The sequence below is a fragment of the Dromaius novaehollandiae genome, chromosome 6, assembly GCF_036370855.1.
Source record: "Dromaius novaehollandiae isolate bDroNov1 chromosome 6, bDroNov1.hap1, whole genome shotgun sequence".
In the NCBI taxonomy this organism is placed as follows: Eukaryota; Metazoa; Chordata; class Aves; order Casuariiformes; family Dromaiidae; genus Dromaius; species Dromaius novaehollandiae.
In genome coordinates, this window is record NC_088103.1 from 23,905,628 (window position 1) to 23,932,073 (window position 26,446).

The following is a 26,446-nucleotide window of genomic DNA, read 5'->3' on the forward strand; positions in this document are numbered from 1 at the left end:
AGATATACAATAGGGTAGTAAGGGAACTCTCACTGCATCTTATATTATGGAGAGAGATCAGTGTCCTGAACTATCAAAGGAAATCTTTCTCGTAACGAGAATCAAATACTTATCCAACAGATTACGACTCAAACCTACCAAAAGATACTTTCTATAAAAATAATCAGAGTCTGAGATTCTACCACTCAACGCATGTCAAAATGACAGCTCATAGCTGGTGTGCTTTGTTTTGGAAAAATTATTGTAATAAACCACCTTGACTGGGCAGAAATCAAATCAGGTTTGCTTAAAGAAGAATTCAGACTTGTACACTGATGTTACAATGGTTAGGTATATTGGGGATGTAGCATTGCTGGGGCATCACTGAATCAGCACAAGAACAAACTATAAGATAATTTTGGTGTGGGAAGGCATATGCCCATAATGCATTTAGATCGTTAAAATAACTAAATAAAAAAACTCAGCCGTGAATTTAACGGCACATGGGATCAGCCCAATTCACAGAAGTCGTTCTTTTTTCCTCACAGCAGGGAGGTTCAAATACCTGCTCATAGTTGAGACACTGGTCAGTCAAAATCTCCAGCAAAGGAGCTGCATTGCTATCCCGTCTCTTAAACATCTCCCGCACGATGGAAAGCAGGTTCCAGATTCCCTCGGGCTCCCTTCCTCGCAGAGGACGCAGGAGACAGGCCCACTCAGCAGCAGCTGGTGGCTCCGTGGAAGAGAGATACATTGAATTCACATCGCTGCATATAAAAGAGAGGTGCAGGGATGAGGAAGAATGAACTCAAGCACAGCCACGCAAAATCCCATGGGTATATGCCACATCCAGAAGTACATCTGTGTGCTGAATGGGACAACCATGCATAATAGAAGAGAGGATGCATAGCTGAAGCCTGAGAATACCATACAAGTAAAGTATTGAGCAAATACACAGCGTGCTCTACCAAAATAACATTGGACAAGGTATGCAATACTACAGTCTGGAAGAGTGACGGCAAAACTAAGCATCCTTCATTCCATGGCATCACATCAGGGTACATACTATCAAGATTAAATGAATGAGCTTACAGAATATGTGAATATTACATTTTCCCTTGAATGGGAAACACTTCACCTGAAAACAACAGGAGAGGGTCCACAGAATTTATGAAGAGTTTTCTTTATGTTGTCACTCAGAGTAGACTCATCTAAGTACCACGTGCTTTGATCTGATGCAGAGGGTCCAGCAGTGGGATCTTAATGAAAGAACACATACACAGTTTGGAGGTTTTGAAGAGATGTTCTCTGTGGGCCCAACCACAGAGATTATAGGGAGCATATAAACAATGTTATTCAGTTTATTTCACCAGTTGCAGAACTGCTCACTATTTCAAAATGCTATCCTGGCATTACCTTAATCACTGACAGTACTAAACTGGGAGGTGAGACTGGCATGCTGAATGGCACAGCTACAACCAGGGACCGTGGGAAATTCAAGGATTGTGCCAATAGAAACCTCATGAAGTTCAGCAAGGAAAAATGTAAACTTCTGTACCTGGGGCAGAAAACCCCATGCACCAATACAGGTTGAAAAGCAAATGGCTGTGTAGCTGAAAGGGCTTGCAAATTATGGTGAATGTCAAAGGGAATACAAATTAATGATACACTTTCATCACAAATAAATCATAGTCTATTTGTGGGAAAGCATGGCTACCACATGTAAGGAAGTTATTTTATCACCCTCTACTTGATACTAGTAAGGTTGCACCTGGAATATTGTATCCAGTTTTGGGTCCCCTAGTTTGGCCTCAAAAACGATAATGAGAAACCAGAGAGGACTCAGCAGAGAGCTATCAAGACAGTTGGCACAGAGCACACAACCTACGAGAAAAGGTTGAGAAACCTGGGCTTGTTTTGTCTAAGACGACGACAGTGAGGGGTGATCTAACAACAGCCTTCAACTGTCACAAACATAACAAAGACAAACTCTTTTCGGTACTGGAAGATGATAAAACAAAGGGCAGCAGGCACAGTGGAAGATTCATACTGGTCATTAAGAAAAAAATCTTCATCAAGAGGGTAATGCAGCACCACAACAGGTTAACACCCAGTTAAGCAGAAAAATTTTCCATTGGAAAGAGTGCGGTGCTCAAAGCTCCCTTCCCCTCTGCACACCCTGAGTCCACCACACTAGCAATTTCCTGTAGCTGCTCCATATATATACAAAAATATCTGTATTTGTCCCCTTTCATTGACCTCCACCTGCAATCCTAGATATATGGTGACCCATCAATTTGGAAACTCAAAGCAACAGAAAAATACCTGCTTCCTATCTTTGACACAGATTATTGAAATAAGATTCAACAAGGTTACCTGGGGCTCCACACACAGTGTTGATGGCAGTGGACTGAGAAGATAACAACTCATCCAGCAAGCGCTGAGCAGTTGGAAGAATCTGCAAACATGAATGAAACATTCAATATACATAGCATTTCTTGTCCCGCTACATCCAGCCAAAGACCCACCTGGATTTTCATGACTGAAGGACTCATAATATCACAAGTATTAAATATCGCATATGTATTTGTGTGTACATATGTATATGTATGCAAGCTTATATGACATGCATATATTTATATGCCTATTTGTGTGTGTGTGTGTATGTATATATAAATATATATATACACACATACACACAAACATCCAGTTAATTTTACAATTTCTTTTCCTAGTTCTTCACCCGCAAGTTTAACAGTCATGTTTTCAGACTGGACAGTAGAGGGTGCTAAAGATAATACGATAGCAGAACTAGCTGTTCCACTTTCTCCTCTCCTTTCTCAAAGCAAACCTTTATGCAAAGCTTATTTCCTACATTCACACCCTAAGAAGTAAATAAAAGCATCACAGGTTATTAGTTCCTTTCTCATTTCTTGAGGAGGAGGAGCTGCCAGCAGAGAGTGATACTGCAGCTGGTTTTCAGAGATATGGAAGTGACTGCTGCCAAGGTCACTATTTCCCTGCACTTTGAATGCTTTTTGTTTCTTGCTCCTAAATCATTTCTCTAAAAAGCAAGTTCGTGGGAATGGAGGAAAAAACTATAAATTACATGTATACATAATTCTGCAGGCAGACTTCAGTTCGTTTAGAATGCTTACGGCAGAGAGACGGTACATATATTAACTCAGGCTCAACACTAAACCAATGCAATCATAGCTTCTGGCAGGTCAGAGCATAAGCAACAGAGGCTCACACCTGACTGCAAAACCCTGAGTAGATCCAATTGGTCTTTTTGCTCTTTCTGGTCTTTTTGGAAGGAAAATGAATTGCAAAAAGCTCTTTTTTCCTCACTTTCAAACTAAGTCTGGGCTGCAACCTTAGATCTATTTACTCTTTAGCATTCACATTCACAATAGGCTAGGGATAAAGTTAGGATTTAAATGACTAGCAACATCACATCTGATACCCCCCCACCTCTCTCTGCACAGCAGCTGCAGTTGAAGATCATACTGCAAAGCAAGCAATATTCAATATACCTTGAGGCAGATATTTGCAAATAATATGGACCCATCTCACAAACAGATGGAGAAAAACAATACTTCAGAAGCACATTTTGCATTTGAGTCACCTGAAGAAACAGGCTCAACATTAAGCTATTCTTTCACCTTTTTCCACTACTACAGATTTTAAGTCACTGAGAAGCAGAAAAGTCACAGGATGAGGCAGTGTCACACCTTAAGGTTGAAGTACCAGGGACCTCCAGAAACTTTCCCTTAGGCACTTTTGCCAAGGCACACATACCTAATTGGAATAGGAAAACTGGGTTCCTGAAGGGAGATTAATCTTGGGAGAAGAACTGGGTAAGAACTTCCAGCTGCTCAACATCACTGACATTTTCACAGAAATGCAAAACACTTCCCACAAACATTTTGAAAAACACCTCTTATCTAGCTGCATTCCTGCAGACCACCATCCCTTCACACTTGAAGTAATTCAACACTATTATTGGAGCATAACGTAATTCACCAGCTGGAAATAAGGATAAAATGGAGCCATGTGAGCAGCCCACTCTGTTTCTACATCATGCAGTCAAAATACAGGGACCCGAGGTATCAAAATATCTCCATTCAGGAATCTCAGAGACTGTTAGAATAGTTTGGGGCATGGCTTCCTTTTTTAAGGGAATTATATTACACAAGCTTAGATGCATCTGCCAATAAAATCCAAACTTTTCTGTTGGGCAGAATCCCATCAGATTATCTGGCAAGAAGTAATCTATTTGTCCAGATGTTCCAGGGTGCACAGCTGGTACAAATAACTGAAGGAGAAACAAACTCTCCAAAAAGGGGCAGACACAGATTATATGAAGCATCATATCAGGCAAACAACTCGCATGCTATTCAAGAAACAACTACCACCACTAGCAGCCTTTCAAAACTCTCCTTTACAAAGTACCAAACTATGTGGCATAAAGCTCTGAGTCCTTAAGGAGGGAAAAAAAGCTTTTCCTTTTTATGTCCTGCAGAAAGATGCACATGCTATTGGTACTGAACTCTCAGCAACAAGAAAAGCCATGTTTTTATATCATTTTCATATTATTGACTCCTCTATTTCCTCTCCTAAGCAGACTAATATTTCTGGAGATAATTTTGAGGACATTTCAGAGATAGACTATCTTAGTGTCCCAAGCATACTATCACAATATAAATATTAGGCACATGCTGACAGTATTTTAACTTCTACTTAACACATTGTACACATGGTACTTAAATGTGCCAGGTATTCAGGCAGGGCAGTGATTCTCTGCCTCATTTGGTTGAATCAGAATAAAAGGTGACAAACCCTTATATTTTTAATTTTAAAGCAAACATTTCCCAGTCACTTCAATATGCTTGTATAACCAATGCATGCATTTTGACTAGATGATAGAAATGACCTGACCTTGAAAAATAAAGATATTTGAGGAATAAGAAAGAAAGATTTTACCTTTGACTAACAAAATTTTTCTCTCTATTGTTTTTCATAACCCAAATGATTCTTAGGAATCACCAAGAAGCTACATGGGAGAAGTCAAAAAATCACTGATTGGGTGCATTAGGGACTGCCCACCTAAGGCATACAACACAGCCCCTGGGTAGTCTTCCCAACTAACAAAACTCACAAAAAGGAACAATATGATTTGTTCTGTCCTAAGTTTTTCCCACCACCGTACATTTATTTTGTGTTTGATCTTTATATCCACAAGCTAAGCACATATGTATGCTAATATTAATAGCCAGCATCGTTCACTGTGCTTTTAAGACATTTCTCATCTTTTACTTGGCAAAAGGCAATTGTAAAATAATGGAATGGCAAACTTGAAAAGAACTGAAAGCCAGTAAACTCCTAATCAAATAGCATAACTGGTTATCTTGCAACAAATCCACCCAGAATAAAGATACTGCAATCTTTAACAAGTCAGTCCTATTGATTGTCCCCATTTACCTGTTGTGGAAGTTCACTGATTAAGTACTGAGCAAATTTTTGCAACTGGTCTCTTTGTAGCCGAGACAAGGACTCAGAAACAGGTGCTCGTAAGCATACCGCAGATGCCTGAGGAAAGAACAGGAGACATAACACTGCCGTTAACAGGTCAGACCTGAGCTGTGCCCACTGGACAATTCAAGTGTCATAAACAACGGCTATGCCAAAGCTCATCATTCGTGGTCTTGATGGACACAATATTTTTCTGTAATTATGTACAGCAGAGTGTTGCAGATAAGATGCAAATAAGCTGTCTAGGTTTTATAAAAACTGTTTTTAAGAGTTTCTTGTCGAGGAAACTGCTTTAACAGCTGTGCTTAAGATCTGTTGTTGCTAGCAATTGCACAAATACTGGCAGAGATTTCACAAACAAACCTCTTAAATAGGACATTATTTTTTAAGCTTCTGGCAAATGAAGTAGCTCTGTGGGGGGCTGTTTCATAGAATCACAACCACCTCATTTATCCCATTAAACATTTTCTCTTCAATCTTAAAATCAATCTCGTTTCATATCTCAAAACAACAGATCATAGATAATAAAAACTAGTTTCCTCACCTTTTTCACCATACAGACTAAAAACAGTCCAAACGGCACCCGCCTAAAATTTAACTTGGAAACAGGCAAGAGCACTTTGATGATAAAGATGCTTCTGATATTGATTTGTCTACACAGAGCAATATCCTTCAGAATGAAATTTGTTGGTATTTGCAATCAGTATACACAAACATAAAAACCCTTTCACTACCATCTTTCGGGTAGGAGAAAGGATGGGCAGGGGGGGCATGAACATCTTACACAGGTTCCAAACTTTCTGGGTGCCAATACTATAAATAAAAGTTTGCTTCCTAGTCTCACTCTCCATAATCATTTCAGAGCAGAATCTAAGTCTTTGCCAACTCTACTGCCATGACTAAGGACAGAAAGTACACTGATATTCTGATGATTTCACACAACTATCAGTTTAAGCCCACTACAATTGTCTATTGTGAAATGCCACTGACAAACTATCAGCAAGTTTCAGTAGGTAATTAGCACTCATTTAGGAACCTGGAGTTGATCATAACCATGCTAGCTATAAAATGTTGTGTGACAGCAGAAAATCTTCTGTTCCTTTCAATCCTCCAGGCTTAATCCTTCCTTAAGACATATTTCTTACAGCTTTCCAAAGACTTAAGGAGATAAATCTGCACACAAGACTGAATGCTCAACTTGTATATCGCATGTGGATTCTACCTTTTTTCACCTGGAGTTCCTTGGGATAGGGAATACATTTTCACTGTATACAAGGCCACACAGATTGCTACAGACAAATAAAAATATAAACATAACTACCTGTTTGAAATCCACAAGTCAAAACGACAAATGACCAGGGGAACATAAAGGCCAACAGTGATCAAAATAACTTTCCCTCTGCACTCTGAACGATCAAAGAGCCTAAAGAAAGAGCTTTTCAATCCCATATTTACAAAGACTTAATAAAAGACTAACTATTGGTGACCTTTCACTCCTTCAGAACTGAAGAAAGAATGACTGATTCTAGCATTTAAATGAGAAACAGGAAGGGGCCAAAAAGGATTGTTTACCTACTTTTAGCAATTCACACATTATCAAAGGGCATTCTGCAGCTTAGAGCCTCGGTCAATTCACACTGCAGACTGCAACTGCGAGCACACACTCGCACAGTCTGTAACCAAAGAGGAACGCCAAGAACAGCTTCCCTACGGAGAGTGCATGTGCATAAAGCTGTAGTGACGGACAGATTCAGAGGGGAAGATGCCTAGGGAGGAGCAAAACTGTATTTAAATGCCTACATTGTGTATCCGGAAGAGACAGAGAGCCACGACGTGAGCACACCACTTGGCCCCAGCTCCACAGGTGCAGCTGCATGACGTGATCCTGCATCGGTCAAACATCACTGCCACGTTGTACGCACCTTTGGGTGGCACCATCTGCGGCGGTACCACAGTGGCACTCAGATGGAAGCCTGTCAAAATTCAAAAGTCCAAAGTTACTGCTCTGGTGCCTGGGACAGGACACATTCAACTAGCATGGAAATTCATGTAGGTAAGCAGCAAAACAGTAATATTTGTAGCAACGTGGCAACAACATCCACACAGGAATGCCACTAGTTTAGAGTTTCCGGCACATGTCTCTTCCCAATCAGCTACAACAGCACATTAACAGAAAGACATAACAAGTTCAAAAAGACAAGCTTTTAATATATTAATTTGTGTTTAACAAGGTAAAGCAGGAATGGATCAAGCCACCACTGAAAAGTGTGGCTTTTGGATGGTGGGGTCACAGCTAAACTATACATACTTTGGGCATGACTTGTATGTTAATTAACTGGCAACAGTACAGAAGAACAGGTTAGGTGATTTCTTCAGAGTTATTTTCGACTCCATCGACTTTGACAATATTGCAGTGAACTGAAGGAGGCAGCTCTTATACCTCTTAGCATCACCTTGTGGCTTCAGAAGCCACCAATTTAACAAAACTATTTCTTGCAAATTATGTGCCTCTTTGCAATTTTGAAAAAATGTATATCTTTTATAAACCAGGTACTCTGAAAACAAAAACAAACAAACAAATCTCTTGCTCCAATTAAAATCAATGGGAAAGGGAAATTTCAGCAACAACACTTAAAAGAATCCAGCCCGCTCCTCTGTGCTCAAACAAATGAATTATGAATCTCATCTTGGGCAGGATGACAACTTTAATGAGACCTGGCTTCATGTAAACTCATATACAGCACATTCCAGTTGTACTCATAGTGCAGCTTCTTCTACAAATAATGGTTATCCAGAGGCACAACATAAGGGGCAGGAAAAAGCCATTAAGAGCACAAATTTTCCACTTGCCTCTAAGGCCCCTATCACCAGTTAATCTTCTTCAGTAGCAATGACTACCAATCTCAAAGCCTTTTCGCTAGATTCAATTTCAGTTCAAATGCAACATAAAAAGTACAAAGGGCATCAAAGCTACAATCGGAATTCAGTCCAACAATCTACCCTAGGTAAAAAGATATGGCTTGGGACAGATGTTTGAAACAGTTTCTCCATCGTCAGCATGGGCAAGTAGGTTATAAATCCAGGCTACTAAGTTTTATTATGACATTGTGCAACTATAATAAACATGGTGTTCAGTAGCACACATGACCTATTAAATCCCATGTAAAATAATGTGCAGTAATTCTTCCTCAAAATATAATCCCTATGCCAAAACAAACTTGCTGTTACCTTGTTTAACCTTTTTATTTCTCCTGCGCATCAGGATTCAAATCCTCTTCCTGATGTGGGTGATTATTTTGATTAGTACACATAATGCCACCCAAATTCTTCAGCTATTTTAGCAATTGGAACAGAATCAAAACAAAAGGCGGCATTCACCACAAAATTACTGCACTGCTTATTACTAGCTACAGTTCTAATTTATGCTCCACACTTGGATAATACAACCCAAACAGTTCAGCTAGTCCTTCTGTTACACTAGAAACATCTCAGACTAATGCCAAGATGTCCTAATTTTCACAAAAGCAAATTAAGCATTTCACAAACTGCAACTGCAGCAATTCTACTTCACTGAGAAGAGGAGGCATTCAAAAGGTGTTAAAGCAGCATGGGTCACAATGACGCCTTCTCATCAAGACCCTATCATGATTTTTTTTTTTTAATTTGCACATGAAGACAATTAACTGATTAAATACAAAGAGGAAAGGTTTTAAAAAGAGACGAAGAGAAGAAATATTTAGGGGCTGCCATACAAAGCTTGCCATATCACAAGCTTGAACTCGCACTGTAGCGTGATGAGCATTTCTGCCTGTGACACTGCTAATTCAAGCAGCCCTGCCCGATCCTCTTGCACCATCAATCTTACTGTACTGAACAACTGTTTGTGGGATGGCACAGGAAACCGCAGCAGGGAAAACATCTGCACTAAATTAATGACTACTTTTATCAGGATAAATGTCACCATCCACTTCACTGTACAACTTATAGACAGCTGAAGCCGCCTAAGTTGAAAAGGTAATGATAATGGGGACCGTTCTGGACTGCTTAGCCCAATGCTACTGCTTAAAGAAATGGTCATCAAATTGTACTCATTTACGGTGCAACTGCAACTGTTACCTGCTCTGGCAGATCACAGCTCTTCCCCTCTTGCTTAAATGGGAATGCAAGTCATGTCCACTGTGTACCTAACTGACCTGCTCACCTTACGGAAACTGCAAGAACAAACAATGGGCTTCCCTCCCATTCCCTCCCCGCTTCCACTAGTCATCAACAGCAAGTCTACTCCCATGCACAACAGCATTTCACAAAAAACTAACTGCCCATACGTACCAGCAGCATTCGTTCTGCAGCTGCATGTAGCCTACCAGAAAAACGAAGATCCAATTAGCCTATTGTCAGCAAGCTCCACTCCCAGGAGACCTCAAGAACAGGCCACAGGCCAGAGGAATTGCTCTGCCAGGAGTTGCACTCCCCCTGCTACCTCTTTTTTTGAAATGCACTGCATGCACGGAGCAAGCTTAGGGCTTCTGTGAAAGCACTTGGGCTTGCTACACAAAAAGCGCATCTTACACTTCTTATGAGTACCAGATTTACTACTCACACAGAACAAACATGCCAGGCAGACAGCACCAGTGCTTCAGAGGATGTGTCAGGCCTAGCATGCATTGTACGATACGGTTATAACTCACAGAGAGCACCAGGAGTGATCTGCTGCACCCATGAAGCAGGTTTTATCATGTAGTGAAGAACGGGCAGCAGCACGCTGTCTTCTGTGATACTCAGTTAAGACACATGGTTTGATCAAGCAGAAAAGCTGGAAATAATCAACTGCATCCCAAATCAGGTCCCACAAAATAGAGAGGGCTTGTTTTTCAGCCCATGACCTAGCCTTCTCACTGCCCTCCCTCAAAAATTAATAGTTATGGGGGTGGGAAAGTGCATAAATATGAAGATCATATGCCAGTTTTCTAAGAAAGAGAATGATTACAAATAGACAAACAAAAAGCCTCTTCGTCACCTTTCAGGAAAAGCATTTAAAAGGCAGGCCTGCATCCCATTGTCAAACTCGTTTCTAGGACTGCAGGATTGCTACACCGCTGTCTTCTGCATTTATTATTTATTTTATCATGGAATTCATTTATTGAGATATTTCAGGTCTGTTTATTCACTTTGCTGAGATTCTGTTAGTCCTCACGATTTCAGATGGAAATGCATGAATCTGAAACACTACAAGCCACTCAGTAAGCAACTGGGATGAAAACATTTAAGTGACCTATGAGTTAACACCGCCTCTATGATAAACACTTCCTGCAATACATTTGCAATACAAGCTTTCTTCACTGATACTAGATAGTTCTGCTGCACCTGTAACAGTGATAACAAACATGCCTATGCATACAATTTAAAAACTTTTTCTCTGGCTTTCCCAGAACTAACAGAAACCGGGAAAGAGGAGCTGAACCAAGTCTGTTAGACAGGAAGTAAAGCAAGGCAATTCTGGAGGTTTTGTTTGTTTGTTTGTTTAAGCAAGATGGGAGAAAGTTCAGAAAGCAGGAGAGTTAGAGCCACTATTCGAGAAGATGGAAGAGTGAGAATCAAGAACTGCATTGGGTCTGCTGCTGCCTCCCTCATTTGCTAAAAAGAAAAACTAGAATAAGATAGACAAAAGTCTGAAATCAGCAACTACAACACACCTATTTGAGAACAACATCTTCAGCGCTAGGAGGGGAGGCAGCAGGGTGACTGCTACAAAGGGAATGTATAGGGAAAAGTCTATAAAAGCCAATCCTTTTTGTATGTACAGCGGAACACGAAAGTGGGTCGATGGAATGGGATGAAGAGGTGCTATTGTCCAGAAACTGTGGACATGGATTTGCATGTGAACAAGATGACTAAGATTACTAATTTATTTTCAAAAAACATCTTATACAGCCCTGCAAAGAGAAATAGGACAAAAGAGCGCAAAGTATGTTTCAGGCTTCATCCTACTGACCATAATATCACAACACACTGCCTGCCCCCCCCCGCCCAAAAGCATATCCCTTCTCAAAGGCTTCTTCTTCTCCTGTATTATTTCTTTTCCCATTTGTCAGTGTATGAAACTCAAAATTGCAACCATGCACTTTAAATTCACTTAGAGAAGACGACTAAAATTATATCCACCCCACACGTACTAACCAGCTTCTCAGCTGCTATCCATGGGGCAGAGGAGGGAAAAATCAATCCATTAAGTAGTTTTCTAAGTTCCTCTATCAAGAGGGAAGCAAAGTTACTGCTTAAACAAAGTTACTTCCCTCCCTTCCACTCAGATGCTCCTTTGTCAAGGAGTCCAGTTGCTACGCGTGGACTGGAGAAGTTCTTTTCTGGTGTCATTCATGAGCTCCTCTTTTTTCCTGTTCCCTTCCTTCTCTCCCAAGCATAGGCATTGCACTAATATTACTAGCCTCTGTTCATGTACATTGCTCTACACCTCCTCCTCGCCCTTTTACTTTATTACTGGAACAAGTTTTGAGCACAGCCTCACCACTGTATGTTAAATACTTTGCTCTTTTCTATTGTTAGTGTCCCAGGAATCACTGAATTTCAGCCCGTTTCCTTTCAACTCATTTTGTCTCCTAAAAGTTTGCCTTCCTGAAGTTCAGCAGATGCCTTAGAGGCTTCTCTCAGCATTTCGGCCCTGACATCAAGGGGCTTATATACGTACTCAGATTGCAGTTTAATCCTATTTAGCTCAGTTTTGCTGATGATCCAAAATCACTGTCTGGTCTCACAGACACCTCAATATACTTTATGTATGAGAAAGTACTTCACCTCCATTCTCAAGAATTCCTGCTACTGTTACTACCATAGTCAACGGACTAGGTAAAATCCTTTCGGATGCTTTACCTCATGTTCAGAACACAGTTCGAACTCTTGCAATTTGCATTTCTCAATGACCACCTCCTCCTCCTCCCCTTCTTCCCCAACCTTCACAGCATGAGTCCCTTTCATTCCCTTGTTAAGGATCCTTTACCTGAATTTATTCATTCCACTGTTCCTCAGGAGTCAGGTGTTACTGGCACTGGCAACTGAACAGGCCCACAGCAGTTTCCTTCCCTCATCACAAGTAAATACATGAACTTCTCTCCCCAACAATGTTCAACTTTTTACATTATCATTATTCTTACACAGCTGGGATCAGTTCCCACATGTCAACGAGCATCCTAGTTCTGAGGCTTATACTTTGCACAATGCCCCCATGATCTTGCTCGTCATGCAGAAAAAACAGCACATCTGCATCAGCTTGACATGGTCCACCTGACGTACTAGTCCTCACCTAATTCCTCCCTGTCTTAACATCTGTCACTGGAACAGCCAAATCAGTATTTTTCTTTACCTTGAAAGGTTTCAGGAAAAATCCAGAGTCTGGTTTCTTGTTTAAGGTAAGATTAGTTTCCATTGCAGTAAAAAGATTGAGATGAATGAAGAGGAGGAGGGATAAAACCCACAGTCTATCAACAGAGATTTCCTTCTGCTCTTATACAGTTACTCTTGTAGTAACTGTATTATAAATACAACCCTCTGCTATAAGAATAACAACTAAGTGTTGCAAACTTCACCTCTGTTTTGTGTAACATATACTTTGTGCAAAGCATTAATTTGATCAGATCACTAGGAAGCCAAGTTCTCTTTATCACTGAAGAATTTAAATGTTATGGAGACACAAGCATTCTATCTCATCTTCTCCAAAAGACTCAGATCAGATTAAGCATCAAATCTGCAAATTTGGCTTTTCACTCAATATCACAGCTGAGCTCATGGAGGCTGAAAAAAACCACAGTATTTTGCTCAAGAAATTACAAAGCATGCACGTAGCAGGGAGTTTAGCCTAGGATGCCAGAAAAGCTAGTTTTGAGACATGGTCACACCACTGCAGATATGGTTTGGGGAGTCTGAAATACCTAGAGACATGGAGCTGCAGTGTCTTACCTATCTGGAGAGGGTCTTTGACAGCCCTCACCCGGAACAGCTGCTCCCCTCGCTGGAACTCATCTGCACTGCCATTTGCCAAACACGAGTACAATCTAGAAGAAATAGACATAACATATCAACATCAGTCTAGTTCCAACACACTGCACATTCTTCTCCTCTTGCATTCTTTGTTGACCTGGCTTTTGACAAATCCTTATCATCTTCGCCTTTAAGATAAAGTCCACCTCTTTTTTGCGATTTCTCCATAACACTGCAAATCACAAAAATCACTGGTCTCTTTCTGACTGGGTTTGTGTATAGCCATGGGAATTTCTAGGAATTTTAACCTAATGCTCTGGAATACAAATTCATTCATGGTCTAAAATTTAACTTTTATATAAAGACTAAAATTACTTCAAGGTCCAGTGTCAGCATGCCACAGTAAGAACTCCTTTGCACTTCTAGATGAATTATCACATGCTCACATGAGATTCTCTACTTCTGTGCTCACCAGAATAATTGCTATAGCATATACAGCCAACTGGTTTGCCCTATTCCTCCACAGCTGATCTTTCTAACTATTTCAGCACATACTGGCATCACCTTCCCCACCCGGTATCAGAATATTAGACGAATGCATAGCAATTGTCAGGATGATTCTTCCTAAAACAACGTAAAATCAGTATTTTCCTACAACATTCTGGATACACAGTTACTTGAGAGGTATCCTGTAATAGAAAAGCTTCAGGCAAAACACTTTGGCAAAAAATCTAGAAGCACAAAATTTTTGATTATGTAGTCACCCAATTTATTTAGATCCATAAGAAATATGGTCAGCTCTCTGGCTGTATCCATTCTGACCACCTACGTACTCAGCCTATTTCAAGCCTCAAACTGGCACAGATAAAAAGCTTGCATAGCATACTGAGATAGCCCTCCCCAAGAGTCTCTGAGCTCAGTTTAAGTTCTGACTCATGCAACAAACAGATCTGAACTGGAAAGAATATTGTGCACGACTTATCTAAGGGCAAACCTACACAAACAAGTTACTGCTAGGCAAACTAAGGTGTACATTTATACTGTATCATTTACACACAGAACATGCACGTGCTCTTGCTGGGACTTACGCAAGGCAGCTTACCTCTCAGTAAAAATCCACATCATGGCATATCCCACAGTAATCCATCTGTACATTACAACCTGGACAAACAACCACTAGGAGCAGCAACTATACGGGACATCAAATGCACAATAATTCTTTTCTAGTGAGCAGAACTTTTCCAAAAGCATCAATGAAGCAGAAATAGCGTACATTACCTAATGTCTTCCTCATTTTCTGGGAAACTCCAGAAGGCGATCCGAAGCTGCAGTTGCTCAGGCACTGGCGGATAAACTTTCTCCACCACCTCGAATGGAATGTGAAACGCAACCTGCTTTGCAGACAGTTCCACCAGTGGGATCACCAGCCCATCTAGCAAGACAAGAAACAAAATGCAGTTAGCCACTAGGGGAACTAAACTCGCGAGAGGTTAGAGAGATCAGAGAAGGGAGCTTTCTCATTTTCTTTCTTCTCTCACCAAGTTCAAGGATCAACCAGTGCATGGCACCACAGAACTCCTCTGAAGAGTCACCTGCCAACCTCATGCTTGTTTTCAGCCCCACAGGGCAGGGGCTGGACATTCCTAAAAACCCAGTCATTCATCAGGACAGCTGCACTAGCCTAGTAGACATCAGTTCTCAAACTTCATCTGCTGACAAAACTAAAGCCATTTAGTAAGATTTAAGGTAACCAAATATCTTTCACATATCTCTGTGAAAATATGGCAGGCAACATGCTGTGAATGCCAGGTGATTACACAGTGAAGCACTGTAACAATGTACATGCACAAAAGAGTAACGAAAATGTTATGCAGTAACCTTAGTATTGGGGTTTTTGGTAACTTTCAGTATTCTGCAGTTTACAGGACTTTCATTTAAAATAGTGTTTGCTGTTTAATTCCTCTCACAGCCACCTTTCATATGACATCTATATTGCAAGCTCTTTTCAGAAGTAATTGGGAATTCACATGTTCATACAATGCTGACTGCACTGAGCCACTAAGGACCTTAGAGCGCACTACGAGCTTTACGCAAATAAATTTAACTACCACCTTTCCACTAAACTAACTCCACTTTTTGTGTGTTTTTAACTGCAGATCACGATTTCTTGTCATCAGGCTACAGGAACTTTATGCTTCTGCCAAGGAAGAGAATGGACTCTGCTCTGAACTAGATTACGCTCTAAAACCAAATGCCAGACTTGGCTTATCTGCAAGCACCTCGCTGCTTCATTGAGATCACTTCCTGACCCATCAGTACAGCAGCCTTGGTCCCCCTTGCCTTCCAATCCCTACTGCCAAGAGCGTAATTATTTCAGTTTCAGATATTCGATGTTATGTCTCTTCACCTCCCTAACCAGCTTCTAAAACACCACTGGAAGCCAGAATGTAAACCAATCTGGCCCTCAGCTTCCCCTCCCCACCGGCCTCCAGGCAGCATATCAAAGGAAAACTTAAGCCCTGATGTCACTAAGCGCTTTCTCACCCTCTGCCTAGAGACGCCCTCCAGCCCCAACAGCTGGGAACCAGATAGGAAGGCAGAGGGCTTTGAAAATACATGCACGCAGCAAAGCAGCCAAGATCTCCCCCAGTCCCGAACGGAGCTGTCAAACGGAAGGATTATATAAATACGGAAAGAACATACAGTTTTCAAACATCCACATGTTTGATTACAGTGAAATTAGACGCACTAGGCAGCATTCCCTGCTAATAGAGAGGCAATTAATGGAGTCAGTCCTTCAGTGTCACAGGATTATTTCTCCATCACCAGTGAATTCTAACCTGCATTAAAGATGGAGCCTCTACTTTAGAGAGCTAAAATCCCAACCACAAATGTGAGAGCAGCAGACTCTACAACAAACACTGGTGGAAAAAGGAACATCCCTTTCTCTTCAACTAGCTGGTAAACAAGATCTTGGGGGAAAAGTCACTCCCATTCCCACTCTTGACAATTGGCACAGGTGTAAAACTTCTGTCAAGTCACTAAAAAAAACCCTATTTTTACTAGTGCAAGACATTCAATTTAAGTATCACGGTTGTTACCACAGTAGCAGTAAGTACCATAGGAGGTGTAAGTTGAGACACATTGATACTTGAAATTGCACTGAACCATGAAAGGGAAAATACTTTTTGTACTTTTAATGGCACTTTTTGTGCACAGGCATTTTACCCATGTCTTTCCTTACACAATACTAGGAAAGAAACAACACCTCAACAACCTGCATTTACAAAGGCACAAAAAAAGAAAAAAACTTCAGTATCGCTGCACATTCTCCAAAGAGCTGGACTGCACAGGAATAGTATCCCCCAAAGCGATACTATAGTAAAAGCAAGGATTTGGTGCTGGGTATGAAGGCCAGAAATGCTAGAGACAGATGGCATTGACAGAAAAGCAGCAAGAGCAGAAGCATTCTGATTATTACTCTGTCATTATGCCTTACCCTTAACAATATTTTCCTTTACAGTTGCAATGGACTAGGACGCACATACAGTCAGCTACTAGGTGATAAGAGGAGCAGCAGTACGACCGCTGCAATCACCCTCCAATGTGTTACACAACGTGGCTGTTCTCTTTCAAGCTAAACTAAACTAACTCCAGAGAAATACTCCGACAAGCATCACTGAAATTACCTCTCCTAAAAACATCTGTCTTCCAAGCGGGAAAGAGACAGTGCTGCTACACATAAGAAGCCTACCTGCTTTCAGATGAGTCAAACAGTAACTTCGTAGCCCCTGATCTAACAAGCTTCATTCAGGATGCCCTGACTTCTTGGGCCAGAACAGGGCAGCAGCGCTTGACCTCAGAAGGGAACCCTGCAGCCAGGTCCTGCCACCGCAGGCTACTTAACTGCCTGTGCCACACGTGTCCATTCCCTGCCCACGGAGCAGAAAGGGAGGTCTGAAGCGGGTAACCACCATCAGAACAGTCTCCCCAGTGCGCAGTGTACCCCCCACCATCCTCTGTGCCCAAGCACTTTTCAGACCCCAGCAGGAAACAGGCTGGATAAACAGCCCTGGCTGTGCCAGGACGCGGCTTCCAGCTGCCCCTTCTCCCCAGAGACCCGTGCCTCCCTCACGCAGCCGTATGATACATGAGCATGGCTCCCTGGGACAAAATGATTTATCAGGATCTCCTTGAGCCAGAGACCCTTAGCTTCTCTGCATAATCTACCAAGAATTCACGCTATGAGAAGAAATGGCAGTTTTATTGGGAAGGACAAGTCACATCAGTGACGTTTTGTTCGCTCAGAGCCGTATAGCTCTATGGCTGTAAAACTCCTTGCCGTTGCAGTCCTAAATTAATCACGGATGACAACGACCCTGGGACAAAGAGATCCACCCCAAGTATACACAAGCCGGCCCTATTTGCCAAGTCTCTAGGATTTGCTCCTTCAGAAAGGCACTGAAGCCGGCTAGTACAAGACATCCCTTCACGTGGCGTCATGTTACTTTGAGAGCTTTCCTCGTCTTTGCCAACATGAAGTTAAAAAGACAAGTGCGAAAAGGTGTCAGAGAGTAGGATAAGAAACAGCACCTTAAAACCATGCACGAAAAAACAGAATACCAGAGCATCCTGAAACAAACTATAATGCTTGAATGTGACAATGAATAAACACTGTAGAGAAAGGATGGGGAAGAAATCTTTTACCATGCAGACAGGTAAGTGAGGACAAAAATCATGAGGCCAAAGCAGATTAGACGATTTGGATAAAACCAGAAACCAAATACATGTAAGCATTAATCTTTCAGAAACCTAACCAGGAAAAAGAAACTCAAACACTGGCATAGAAATCAATAGTAAAAAGAACAACTAAAGAAAGCCCCTTTTCTTCTCAGGATGGCCTTGTGTACGTCTTAGAAAAAAAAAAGAAACAAAAATACTGTGCTTTGTGAGGTGAGGACTGCTATTCACGGGAGAGTCAATGGAACAGATAACACGAGCCCTCCGCATCTGCTCCAGGACAAGTCAGCCAGCTTGATTTTTACACACGGTGAACAAAGGTAACAGGCTGATTTCACACTGAACCCGTCCACTGCTCCATCAACTACAGCGCCAGCAGTGCCAGCAGTAACGCTCAGAAGAGAGGCAGTAACAGCAGCCAGGTGACTGCCACGGCTGTCTCTTTAAGCCGTGTTCAGACATTCACAGCAGATAGCGAAGACATTTTCAGAATAAGCTGAAAGCAGTAAAACCTGATGGGGAAAAATAATCTAAAAAGCAATAATCTTATTTATAAGGTCATGAATCTCTTTAAAATGCTGAATTTCAGCAAGAAAAAAGAGCCATGGAAAAGAAATGGTAGAAGGTAACTATAAAGTAGAAAATATTTTTTCAGTGATACTGTAAGGTAATTCGCACTAGCTAGCTTGCCACACAGTGTAAATACTGAAGTTACAAAGTTGAACTTCTCTAGGTTTCAAGGCAGTAGTCCCCTATGAAGTCAAAGGGAGAGACACTCAGCTCGGAGGGGCTCCTAGGAGGCAGCTGAGGTTATTCTCTCATCAGGCTTCCCTAGAGTCGGCTAACTTGGACAGCCTGAGTTTAAGCACCTAATATATTAGACTGTGAACACTCTCCTCTGAGTCCTAAACAGAAAGAGAACCATCCCCAACGTTTATCTCTAGATATTAGCCACAGTTGATGGACTCATACCTGCTTGTATCAAAAGGCATTATCCAAAAAAAACAGACAAAAATGAGGGCTCAAGTACTACACAAACATATTTTCAGCAAATACAAAAATCGAAAGTCTGCTAACAAAGAAAAAGGGGAAAAGCATTACAGCTTCTATGCAGAATGCAACGAAGATAAGGACAGCAAGGAAGACTGCAATCTTAGTATTAAAAAAAAAAATCCAGGAATGAAATCAAAGATGTAATAAAAAATTGACAAGTCTGCAAGATAGATGTACCTGACAGAGAAGATAATTTTAAATTGTGGAGCAAAACTAGCAAGGGTCACTGCCTCCTCTTGGGAACTAGATGAGATGACCCAAAGAGAACTAAGGAAATGTTTCAAGTTTTGAAAGAATGAAGTCAGAGAAAAAGTGTAAGTAACTTCAAGCAATTGTGACTTACAGGTTAAATGACTAGCAAAAACCCCAAAATCAGAGCTGGAAGGGAATTTCTGAGATCATCTCATCTATCCACCCCACACCCAAGAGGTAGGATCAAGCAGACCTAAACCATTCCAGGTAAATCAGGTCTCATCTGTTTACTCTCACGTGGAACACAGCTTAAATAAGGGCCATCTCACCCTCTTTGCTACCATTTCATGTGAATTACAGGTTTGATTTTTATGACACTTTTGTAATAGCTAAAACTTTAGCATAGAGAACTATTCTTGCAGGGAAAAAACAAGCACACACAAACCTCAGCTGATGCAAGCTATGCACACAGACATGTATTTTCACCAGGGACAGCAACTTCTATGACAGCAGGGCTTAATAACGTGTGTATGCAAGTGTAGCTACATCACTTAATCTTTCCTAATACAGGGTAGGCTATAACATGTTGAGGCCAACAATTATTCATAAAAACAGATCACGTTCAAACTAAGCTATTATTTCTTCAGTACAATAATAGAGCTTGCATATTAGACAAATATACAGAGAAGAAACTGCTTGAATAATCAGCAAAAAAGGAGCCATGAGAATACAAAAGAGTTATTAAACGGAACTGAAACAAACCCAACTAGGCCAAGCACAGAGTGCACTTGTTATCTAATTACATTATTTCCATTGGGTTACTTTTGGTTGACACATATCCCTAAAAATAAACTATACATACAAGTAAATAAATACAAATGCAAGTGAACAAATCTCACAGTGCGAGACAACACAGTGCAAAGGCAGGACTCCTTGGTTTTGTTATATGTACCCTAAGAGAAATAGGATGGCATTTTTTAGTAGAACAAGTAATCCATGTCATAAGACATTTAAACTGCACTAACTTCTGAGAGATGACTCTACAGCTTTTATAGCTACCCCTAGCCCCATCTCGCATTTCCCCCCACCTCTACCATTGGCCTCAGTCCAAACCATAACAGAGCGGAGCAAAGTAACACAACTACACCTAGAACAAGGACACGGGGGAACTGGAGTGAAGCACTTTTGGTAACAACAGCCAAAATGAGAAGTAAGAACAGAAAAGCCAACAGGAAACAAGCCAAATGCAGTGCTGACCAGTGAAAGGGGAGGCAGCAGAAGAAGGGGGGGGCATAAAACCTGATAAAACCTGTTTTGCAAATCTTATCTTTAAAATGGTAAATATTACTTTTCTATTTACAGGATTTGCCATGCAGAAAAATAAATCTGTGACTGTAGAATGCAATTTAGATATCTCTGCTCAATTTATTTTCATTAAATGCCTACCAGTGACAAATGCCTATCAGTGACAAATCAATGACATCCTCTCTTTAGTACCCCTTGAAACCAAAAAGTGCTCAGAACTGTTGTACGCAGGACAGAGGAGCAAGCCTTACATTTGACAATAACATACCCAAATTAAATCTCTTCAGAATTGGTCCGTCTCTTATTGCTTTCCATTTTTTGCCCATTTCCTTCCAAAATTCTGCTATTGGCTTTACTTCTTGCTCTGCCTTTCTTTTTTCTTTTCTAAAAATGCTGACATCTCAGTGATGTCTTTAAGTACATGCCAATGCAATGTTTTAAGCCTCAAGCCCTGCAACAATTATCAGAAAACTCTGCCTTTGTCTTGAACTCTGAACTGCTCTGAGATGGATGCTTTGAATGCTCTTAAAGAACCAGTTTCCCAAGATGAACACTGCTAAATGAAACCCAAGTTCTTTAATCAAAAGTTAACTTTAAATTTCAAATAAAATAGAACCAGGGTATTCAGGCCATTATTTATACTCCTCTGTTTGCCCCTTCCATTATTCTGTGTAATTAACATCCTATGACAAGCAAGTCACATTTTTTTTTAAATAAAAACATCCACCTCTCAACTGAGAATAAAACACAAAGTGTGTAACAAAAGTGCGCTGCAAATGCCTGAAAATAAAGTATTTTCTCTTCCTTCAAAAGCACTTCTCAACACAAGCTCCTTCCACAAAGCCAATTAACTTTAGTTGCCTTTTCAAAGAGGTGGCACTCAATTAGGAGCCGAACTGATTCACCGGGTCACGGACACACCACCATCAGCCAGTTCCTGTCACGTTAGCATTTTGCCCAGGCAGATCCCAGACCTACAAAGTGATCAGAAGGGGAAGATCTTCAGAAGTGCTGAACTAACATATATCCAGCCTACGTGAGCAGGAAGAGTACATTTCTGTCGGGTTGCTGGTTTGTGGTTTTCGAGCATAAATTTGTGAGAAAGGAAGCTTACTATCTGTCCCGTACAACTCTCAAACTTCAGATCACGTGATAAAAAATACAACGCATCCGCAATGCACACACCACTGCAGGATACATATATAGATGGTGGAATATTAAGAGCGTCCTTGAGTAGTCATGGCATTATGATCTTGAGAGTAAATCCCACTAAGCACAATCAAATGCAAGCTTCATGATACAGGCACAAACAGAACAGCTGTATTTTCAAAGAGGCAGAGCTCTTGGTCAAGGTCAAAGAGGTATTGCAGCCACCTTATTCTGCCCCAGTGAGCTTCACTCAGAGCACATGAAGTGCTGAACCACGACCACCAAGCTACAAAAGAGAAACTAGGAACCTTAACATACAAGAAGCAACTGAAATAGCTAACATAACTTTAAACATACAGAAGAGAGAGAGAACAGACAAGCACCTAAAACAGTAAAAGAGTTATCTTGAAACACCCATGAAAAAATGCACCAAAGTTGCAGGGAAAGGGGTTTGGAATAAAAGGGTTTAATCTAAATTGAGCAGCACGAGAAACTTTCGTTGCAAAGGCTCACAGGTGAGCCACTGGAGCAGCTATAAGCTAAACCATATAGTAAAAGAGAGATTTGATTGATATAGGCTTAGAGTGGACTATCTAATAAAGCGTGCCGGATACAAAGGGGAAATCTGACTCAAGATGCACTTTTCCAGGTTTGCCTTTGGTTCTTACAAATAGGGACTTATTTCCCTCCAAAATATCATTGCACTCTGGGTTGCAGATGATCTTTTTGAGCCATACGGCCGGTCCCAGCATAGTTCATAACGGACAGGCATACACACCACAGACCACTCCCGCACAGTCGCAACTAATTGATTCTCTTATAACAGCTCAGTACAGATGCCAAGCACGGAATAGGCACAAAGAACGAATTTCTTGCTCCAAATGCAATACAAGCAAAGAAACCCAGACTAGCAAGCTGAGGAGTGATGAAGCTATGCTACAGTCACTCCACAAAGGGAAAAATTCAGACTCCCAAACTGAATTCAGCATGTTGACCCTGACAGTTAAATGCACACAAGAAGCACTTGCCTCAAACAAAACAAATCCAGGCCTAGCTTGACTGCATACAGAACCAAAAGCTGAAGATACAGTGTAATGTTTGAGTACTGACTCCCGCTCCCCTTCAGCGAGCACTCCCCTCTTGCGGATGGAGAATTCCAGACCCTCCAGCATGGGCGGGGGGGAGGGGGTCACAAAGCTCTTTGTAGGAAAGGCAAACAAACAAACAAAAAAACCCCAGCAAACCACAGTATTGCTAAAATGTACGGGCTTATTTTCATTTTAGAGACTAAGGAAACAGAGGTGAAGATACTTGTTCCTGGTTCCTAAACTACTCAGTGGAGTAGTTTCTCTTCCAAGTCAAAATAAGGTTTCAGCAGTTTGTTTCCCGGAGTCTACCCACTCCAAAGCAGCGCTCTGCAAAGCACCTCAGCGTTAACGAAGCCAGCTGCAATAACAAATGCAGAGCAGTAGATTCTAGCAGAAACTCCTTGGCGAAATACATCTATACAAGTTGTCCAGATGCTGGGATGGAAAAGGAGAAGGAGGTCAGAGAACACAGGAAGAGGGCGCAGGAGACGGAGAAAGGATGCTACGAACACCGCTGCAGAGGGACAGTTTGTTAAGCTTGTTCGGAAAAGATGGCTGGAAGGGGCTTTCTGACCTGAGAGCTTATTCAGTTTTGTTCTCTTTGAAAAGTGTTTTTGTATTTTTAAAATATGCACATACTCGGAACCGGCTAGCAAGTGCAGCTAACCCGATCTAGAAAAATAGCAGAGACAAGGCACTGTAATGTAACCATCAGGTATATCAGGCAAAGTCTGCCACAGAAAAAAAAACTACTTATGTATTCTCCGCTAGGGCTGTACAGCAGGATGCTTTTTCTCACTGTGGAAAAAAGGAAAAAAATTATTATTATTTTTTTTTTTACTGAAAACATAGCCCTAGAGAAAACTAAGTGATCACCATACAAGCAAAAGGCCCCAGAGGGCAAATAAGGATCCGGTCTGAATCACTAGTACATTAATTTGCCCACAAGATAAAACATATGAAAGAGAATGTCAATGTTACTAGGTTGTGTTTTTCTGTCCATGTAATTCACCTGTTAAACCTTCACACAGGCTTTATGAGTGCCTGTAAATAGCGCACAACTTTCAGGAAGAAAAGCTATCAGTGAAATACATTTTTTAAGTTTAGGAACAGGTCTGCTTCTCATTTGCAGTTTTCGTCCTCCTCCTCTTCCCCTACCACCACCCCCGCAAGGCTACTAACGGTATTCAAATTGTAATGGGAGCTGTGTTAGGACTCTCACACCTCTTCTTTCCCCACCTGGAGTTATACAGCTCTGTCTGGTTTCCATAACCATCCTGCAGCAGTGAAATTATACTGAGAAGAATGAGGTGGAGCAGGAAACACACAGGTATATAAGACCACTTTGAAAGGGAAAAGAAGAATTTGGGTGGGCCTACTTCAGTCCTAAGCCACACAATGACATTTTTATGTACAGAAGAGTTGAGAAGAGGAATAAGCAACAAAACTTTTTCACTAGTATGTAGTGGATAAGAGAGATGAGACTCATAGCCAACAACTGTTAAAAATACAAATCCCGGATGTGCAGATCATGGTCCAGAAGTGGAAACCTCACTGTTAGTTGACAAACTGCAGCACCTATAACTACACAAATTCCATTAAACCATCACAATCAGATTTTAAGAATGTTTATTTATTGCTTTATCCAATGCAAAAAAGACTAATTTTATCAGAAGAAGGTGCCCAATTCATCCCCAAAGTCTCTGCCAGGTATGGCAAAAGCCATAGCACAGAGTCAAATCTAAGCTTAATTCGGTTTCTGAAAATTGCCTAACACTGCATCAAAAACAGCACTCACATACAGCCAAAATATTTGATGGCTCAAGCTATCCTTTTGTTGCCGTATTTATATTTCCCTTCAAATGCAGATAAGTAGATCATTTAGCTAAATGTATAAACATATCCTGACACCATGACTTCTACCTCCAAGACTAAGACACTTGAGAAAGCAAAAATAAGCTTTTTTCCATAAGGCAAACCTTAACATGCATCAAAACATCAAAGAATAACATTAATTTTCTATTTTGCACACAAGTTCTGGAAGATTTGCAACCTAAAATACTAAAAACTATCACATTGTGGATTTGGGTGGATGGCTGCTTTTCTAAGTTCAAACCTGTCCAGTCTTGCAGTTCCCATTCCTCTGGTCCTCTGAGTTATTTAAAAAATACACTTCCGACAAACCCATTTCATGATGGTTCTTTACATCCACTCTCTTTAGGTGGACAGAGCTTTTAAAAAAAACATATAAAAACGCTGACCTAACTTCGCCGCCCTTTTGAAAAACAGCATCACCTTCATGCTGAGATCAAGCATAGAGACTGCATCCCAAAACAACTTTTGTTAAAGCCGCCAAGCAACAAACAGCAGAAGGATCCCACATACTGAGCTCAACTCCTACTCAAAGTGGAGTCTTATTGGCCACTTTTTCAATATTAGACTGAATTAAAAAGTATTTTATCTAGATACTATTATTCTTTAAGTTACATCTTTTAAATGGTAGAGTGTTCAAGTACCATGCCAACTTCCAATAACTCATCCAAAAGACTTCAGGAGGCATAAAAAGTTCCTCTGAAAAGAAAGCTGGTTAAGCTTAATAATCCTACCCCAATACCTGATCAGAATTAAAACTCAGAAGATGCATGACCTATGTGCAAGGTCCAAGAGTCCTAAACGCACTGAGTTTAAATCAGTAGGAACATGCCAAAAGTCTCACAGCCATGTCCCAAGTTTCCCTATAAGAACTCTTCATTTCTTCCTGTTCCCATGTCACCAGCAGCAAAACCTCCCACTGCACCTCCTTTAAGGCTAAATGTTGAAAAGAGGAAGCAAACCACTGATGATCAGTGGGGGTTCATATATTAGCCCGCAAATCACACTGTAACACGAGTAGCATCTATTACCACTGATATTTTAGACAGATATGTGAGAAAATGGTTCCTTTTTCTTCCTGTACTCTTTTCAAATTACATTCTTCCCTGAGAATCAGAGCTCTTAACCCTGTGCCACACAGGGCGAGCACCTGAAAGGCACGGACAGCAAGCTTAGCGTCATCTAACTGCCAGACCAGCCATCAAAAGATCACCTTGTCAGATATCCCCAAAACAAGTTTGTTTTGGAACTTCCAAAAAATGATTCTCAAACATTCTTTCAACCCACAAAATATGAGTGTCTGCCACAATCCTACTGCAAAAGCAGCCAGAGGGGCTGCTGTTACCCTTGTTACACTCTAATCAATATGGAAAAATTACAACAAGTTAACTGAGTAATATAGTACTAGCATTACCAGGGAATGTATCCAGGGCACTTAGGACTACCAAACAGACCTGAGTCAGAAGAAAAAGGCTGATGCTTTCTGCTACTGCACTTTTTAGAAAATGAAGGAAGAAACATCTTTCAAGACAAGAAGCTCCAAT

At 41.0% G+C, this 26,446-nt stretch overlaps 1 protein-coding gene across 3 annotated transcripts in view; it reads right to left on the minus strand.

The window, feature by feature from the left end:
• Positions 1-26,446, minus strand: part of ZSWIM8 (zinc finger SWIM-type containing 8) — a 64,218-nt gene that overhangs the window by 23,061 nt on the left and 14,711 nt on the right. For all 3 annotated transcript variants that reach the window (XM_064513865.1, XM_064513864.1, XM_026094917.2), the window contains exons 2-8: positions 14,782-14,935; positions 13,483-13,577; positions 7,315-7,487; positions 5,464-5,571; positions 2,356-2,437; positions 1,118-1,238; positions 545-746 (exon numbers count right to left, since the gene is read on the minus strand). In XM_064513865.1, coding sequence (XP_064369935.1) covers positions 545-746; positions 1,118-1,238; positions 2,356-2,437; positions 5,464-5,571; positions 7,315-7,487; positions 13,483-13,577; positions 14,782-14,935 — 935 coding nt within the window. The remainder of the gene's footprint in view (positions 1-544; positions 747-1,117; positions 1,239-2,355; positions 2,438-5,463; positions 5,572-7,314; positions 7,488-13,482; positions 13,578-14,781; positions 14,936-26,446) is intronic.